Source organism: Gymnoscopelus braueri (genome assembly GCF_963280865.1).
Source record: "Gymnoscopelus braueri genome assembly, chromosome: 12".
In the NCBI taxonomy this organism is placed as follows: Eukaryota; Metazoa; Chordata; class Actinopteri; order Myctophiformes; family Myctophidae; genus Gymnoscopelus; species Gymnoscopelus braueri.
In genome coordinates this window covers 50,408,456-50,414,282 of record NC_137614.1, presented here as the reverse complement: position 1 = coordinate 50,414,282, position 5,827 = coordinate 50,408,456, and the positions used below count along the sequence as shown (strand labels likewise).

At 46.1% G+C, this 5,827-nt stretch overlaps 1 protein-coding gene across 1 annotated transcript in view; it reads right to left on the bottom strand.

Moving 5' to 3' along the window:
* Positions 1-1,220: 1,220 nt before the first annotated feature.
* Positions 1,221-5,827, bottom strand: part of gpr37l1b (G protein-coupled receptor 37 like 1b) — a gene marked incomplete at both ends in the record, with an annotated part of 15,916 nt that continues 11,309 nt past the window's right edge. The window contains 2 exons of the mRNA XM_080444063.1: positions 1,221-1,403; positions 4,536-4,916. Coding sequence (XP_080300189.1) covers positions 1,221-1,403; positions 4,536-4,916 — 564 coding nt within the window. The remainder of the gene's footprint in view (positions 1,404-4,535; positions 4,917-5,827) is intronic.

Below are 5,827 nucleotides of genomic sequence, written 5' to 3'. Positions count from 1 at the left end.
AGACCCACCCCCAGCTGCCTCTGATTGGCCGACCGAACGCCCCCCCTTCTGTGACACACGCGGAAGCTTGCCTCCTCTAAAATGGCGCCCGAGATACAGATGCCTCAGAGCCGGAGGAGGCGTCTACCTTTATATGTCTATGTCGATGGCCACACTTTACAACCCTCCCTCCTTCCCTTGTTCCCTCCTCCCTTCCTTCCTTTTAAAGGGATAGTTCACCGCAAAAAAACACTTTTTTTCTATTGATTAGTCACCCCATGGAGACTTGAATTCATGGATATTTTTTTGTTTTTGTCGCATTCCTAAGGTCATCAAATGATTGGCTTAGGAATGTGACAAAAACCAAAAAATATCCATTAATTCAAGTCTCCATGGGGTGACTAATCAATAGAAAAATTTTTGGGGGTGAACTATCCCTTTAAACATTAACTTGATTACTGGCAGTTACGGAAATGGACACGTTCTATGTAGAAAACCATGAATAGAAAAGACATTTATACATTACGATTCATTCAGTTATAACAGGGAGCTGCTCAGTACAACCAGTCTTTTGCTGTTGACCATTGAACAGCTTCACTGCAGCAGTTAATGATTAAATGTGTGTTGCCCCTATCAGGGTTAGGCTATTAGGCTTAATTCAATGTAAAGATGTATGCTAAAGTAAGATGTTTTGGTCGTGTAGCTTAACGTTGCTGAACACTTCAAAATAACAAAGTGTCCTTTCTATTCACTGTGGTTCTACGTCATTCTGACCAATCGCCAGGGAAGCAGGAGGGAACAGCTCTTTTCTATCAAGTTGGAATCTGCATCATACTTCAATGTAGGTTTTTAATGGACAGGGAGGGAAGGGCTCTCTTCTATCCATCTCAATTCTACGTCACATTCACACTTAGAAAAAGAAAATAACAAACCATACGCTAAAACATCACTTCCTGCACAGCCAGGAATGTCCATCCACTGATCTCCTGACGGAGAGACAGGGCAAGTAGGAGGGATGGAATGATGGAAGAGAGGTGAAATAGAAGGAAGGACAGAAGAGGTGGAAAAAGAATGGGTGGGGGTGATAGATGGAGAAAGAAAGGCACACAGGAAGAGGAGAGGAGAGGAGAGGAAGGGTTGAATGGACGACAGAAGCAGAGGCTTATATCAGGAATGGATGGAGGAAAGATAAATGATGGATAAATGGATGAATTGAGAGAGAGAGAGAGGGGGGGGGGGGTCTAGCTGGAGATGGACAAGATGGCCGACGTTTCTTTAGCCTTGTCAAAGAAGATGGAGGACGAAGCCACCTCATTGGCTGTCTTCAGCTTGACCTGGGCGGAGCATGGCGACCCCGGGGGCGTGGCCGGGTGACACTCTTGGCAACAGCAGCAGCAACAGTCCATGAAGTGCTGTCCTAGAGCCTGACAGACAGACAGGCACACAGACAGACAGACAGACAGACAGACAGACAGGCACACCGACAGACAGACAGACAGACAGACAGACAGACAGACAGACAGACAGACAGACAGACAGACAGACAGGCACACCGACAGACAGACAGACAGACAGACAGACAGACAGACAGACAGACAGACAGACAGACACACAAACAGACAGACAGACAGACAGACAGACAGACAGACAGACAGACAGACAGACAGACAGACAGACAGGCACACAGACAGACATACATATTCTTACATTTCTTCTGTAGTATTGTTGCACATATCATCTTTATAGGACATTTTTCTCTCTCCTACACTGTCTCCCTCTCAGCTTTCCTACTGTCTGTCTCTCCTACACTGTCTCTCTCTCAGCTTTCCTACTGTCTGTCTGTCTGTCTGTCTGTCTCTCCTACACTGTCTCCCTCTCAGCTTTCCTACTGTCTGTCTGTCTCTCCTACACTGTCTCCCTCTCAGCTTTCCTACTGTCTGTCTGTCTGTCTCTCCTACACTGTCTCTCTCTCAGCTTTCCTACTGTCTGTCTGTCTCTCCTACACTGTCTCTCTCTCAGCTTTCCTACTGTCTGTCTGTCTGTCTCTCCTACACTGTCTCTCTCTCAGCTTTCCTACTGTCTGTCTGTCTCTCCTACACTGTCTCCCTCTCAGCTTTCCTACTGTCTGTCTGTCTGTCTCTCCTACACTGTCTCTCTCTCAGCTTTCCTACTGTCTGTCTGTCTCTCCTACACTGTCTCCCTCTCAGCTTTCCTACTGTCTGTCTGTCTCTCCTACACTGTCTCCCTCTCAGCTTTCCTACTGTCTGTCTGTCTCTCCTACACTGTCTCTCTCTCAGCTTTCCTACTGTCTGTCTGTCTGTCTCTCCTACACTGTCTCTCTCTCAGCTTTCCTACTGTCTGTCTGTCTCTCCTACACTGTCTCTCTCTCAGCTTTCCTACTGTCTGTCTGTCTCTCCTACACTGTCTCCCTCTCAGCTTTCCTACTGTCTGTCTGTCTGTCTCTCCTACACTGTCTCTCTCTCAGCTTTCCTACTGTCTGTCTGTCTCTCCTACACTGTCTCTCTCTCAGCTTTCCTACTGTCTGTCTGTCTCTCCTACACTGTCTCTCTCTCAGCTTTCCTACTGTCTGTCTGTCTGTCTCTCCTACACTGTCTCTCTCTCAGCTTTCCTACTGTCTGTCTGTCTCTCCTACACTGTCTCTCTCTCAGCTTTCCTACTGTCTGTCTGTCTCTCCTACACTGTCTCCCTCTCAGCTTTCCTACTGTCTGTCTGTCTGTCTCTCCTACACTGTCTCTCTCTCAGCTTTCCTACTGTCTGTCTGTCTCTCCTACACTGTCTCTCTCTCAGCTTTCCTACTGTCTGTCTGTCTCTCCTACACTGTCTCTCTCTCAGCTTTCCTACTGTCTGTCTGTCTGTCTGTCTGTCTGTCTCTCCTACACTGTCTCCCTCTCAGCTTTCCTACTGTCTGTCTGTCTCTCCTACACTGTCTCCCTCTCAGCTTTCCTACTGTCTGTCTGTCTGTCTCTCCTACACTGTCTCTCTCTCAGCTTTCCTACTGTCTGTCTGTCTCTCCTACACTGTCTCTCTCTCAGGCTTTCCTAACGTCTGTCGGTGTCTCTCCCTACACTGTCCTCTCTCTCAGCGTTCCTACTGTCTTCCTGTCTCCTCACTGTCTGTTCTGTCTCTCCAACACTGTCCTCTCTCACTTTCCTACTGTCTGTCTTCTCTCCTAACACTGCTCTTCTCAGCTTTCTACACTGTCTCTCTCTCAGCTTTCCTACTGTCTGTCTGTCTCTCCTACACTGTCTCCCTCTCAGCTTTCCTACTGTCTGTCTGTCTCTCCTACACTGTCTCTCTCTCAGCTTTCCTACTGTCTGTCTGTCTCTCCTACACTGTCTCTCTCTCAGCTTTCCTACTGTCTGTCTGTCTCTCCTACACTGTCTCTCTCTCAGCTTTCCTACTGTCTGTCTGTCTCTCCTACACTGTCTCCCTCTCAGCTTTCCTACTGTCTGTCTGTCTCTCCTACACTGTCTCTCTCTCAGCTTTCCTACTGTCTGTCTGTCTCTCCTACACTGTCTCTCTCTCAGCTTTCCTACTGTCTGTCTGTCTGTCTCTCCTACACTGTCTCTCTCTCAGCTTTCCTACTGTCTGTCTGTCTGTCTGTCTGTCTCTCCTACACTGTCTCTCTCTCAGCTTTCCTACTGTCTGTCTGTCTGTCTCTCCTACACTGTCTCTCTCTCAGCTTTCCTACTGTCTGTCTGTCTTTCCTACACTGTCTCCCTCTCAGCTTTCCTACTGTCTGTCTGTCTCTCCTACACTGTCTCCCTCTCAGCTTTCCTACTGTCTGTCTGTCTCTCCTACACTGTCTCTCTCTCAGCTTTCCTACTGTCTGTCTGTCTCTCCTACACTGTCTCTCTCTCAGCTTTCCTACTGTCTGTCTGTCTCTCCTACACTGTCTCTCTCTCAGCTTTCCTACTGTCTGTCTGTCTCTCCTACACTGTCTCCCTCTCAGCTGTTCTACAGTTTATAATGTCTGTATTTTAATGTATTTATGAATGTTTATATTTGAATGTGTTGTCATCAGTGGTGGAAAGTAACTAAGTACATTTACTTAAGTACTGTACTTAAGTACAATTTTGAGGTATTTGTACTTTACTTGAGTATTTCCAATTTCCAATACTTTCACTTCTACTCCACTACATCTCAGAGGCAAATATTGTACTTTTACTCCACTACATTTACTTGAAAACTTTAGTTACTAGTTACTTTTCAGATATAAATTATGATATAATGAAACATACATTAACCACTTTAGCCCTATTTTATACCTAGACTTTTATACCTAGGCTCACAACGCGTCGCATCGCGACGCGTTGTGAGCTTGTAGATCGGCTATTTTCAAATATTTAGTACTTTCACTTTTGGTACTTTAAGTACATTTTGATGCCAATACTTTTGTACTTTTACTCAAGTAAATTTTTAATTTTGGATTTTTACTTGTAACAGAGTATTTTTATATTGCAGTATTGGTACTTTTACTTAAGTAAAGAATTTGAGTACTTTTTCCACCACTGGTTGTCATGTGTACATGTTACCTTGCAGAGACACAGCAGCAGCACCGGCGTCACCGAGGACTTGAAGAACAGCAGGAAGTGATGCAACAGCGCCAACATGGCCGCGGTGTCCGCCGAGACGGCGACGCCGGCGTGCGCCAGCGCGATGTTGCACACGTGCTCGGGCAGCGCGCACACGCCGTACACCACGGCCAGGGCCAGCACGGTGCAGCCCAGCTGGCGCTCCACCGACTGGTGCCGCTCGCGCTTCTGGCCGGACAGCGGGTCGTCGCCGCTCACGGGGAGGCGCTTCTTGTGGGTGGAGTCGTAGTCGCTGTTGACGTTGCAGGTGGCCAGCTGGCACAGCACGGTGAAGAGGACCGGCAGGCAGAAGTAGAGGCCGAAACACCACCATATACGACCCTGATGCACGCACACACAGACACACACACACACACACACACGGACAATATAGATTAAAGGTTTCATGACATTCACTTTTACACCACATTCAAAGTCTTTGTCCTGGTCCTTCAAAAGTGTACAAAAAGTTTTAAGTGAAAATTCCATTCCAGTGATCCATGGCAGGTGTTTTTCTCTCACATTTCTAAAGCCTTTTCAACTGCAATGAAAAAAGAAATCTTTGCCTGCGGGTGTCGCTGGTGAGGGATTTTGCCTGTCAATCATCGCCTCTGCTCCGCCCCCCCCAAAGGAAAGGATAGGGGAGGGGAGGGGCGAGGAGGAGAGTGGGCGGGATTAATCGACTGTGACCTCACTGTCGAAGGGCCAAGCTCAGATTACTTTTCAGCCTAATTATTCAGAAAACCCCAGACCACAGAAAATCCACTGAATGTTCAAAGTTCAGATTTTTTAGGTGTATTTGAGGTCATAAAACCCTGCAAAAAACATAAAAAAGTGAAAATGAATGTCATAGAACCTTTAATATAGAGCAGGCCCCAATATATGTCAATTCACTGGGTGAGTAATTCATAGAACTCCACTACATTCATAGAACTCCATTACATTCATAGAAATCCATTACATTCATAGAACTCCACTACATTCATAGAACTCCACTACATTCATAGAACTCCACTACATTCATAGAACTCCACTACATTCATAGAACTCCACTACATCTCGAGACACATATTGTACTTTTAATCCACTACAATTATTTGAAAACGTTAGTTACTAGTTACTTCGTAGATTTGGATTATTATTACAAAACATGCATTAACCACTTCATCCCTATTTAATCTTTGGCTATTTGAAGCTCACACTGGGTCGCGATGCAACGCATTGTGAGATTGTAGATCGTCTATTTTCAAAAT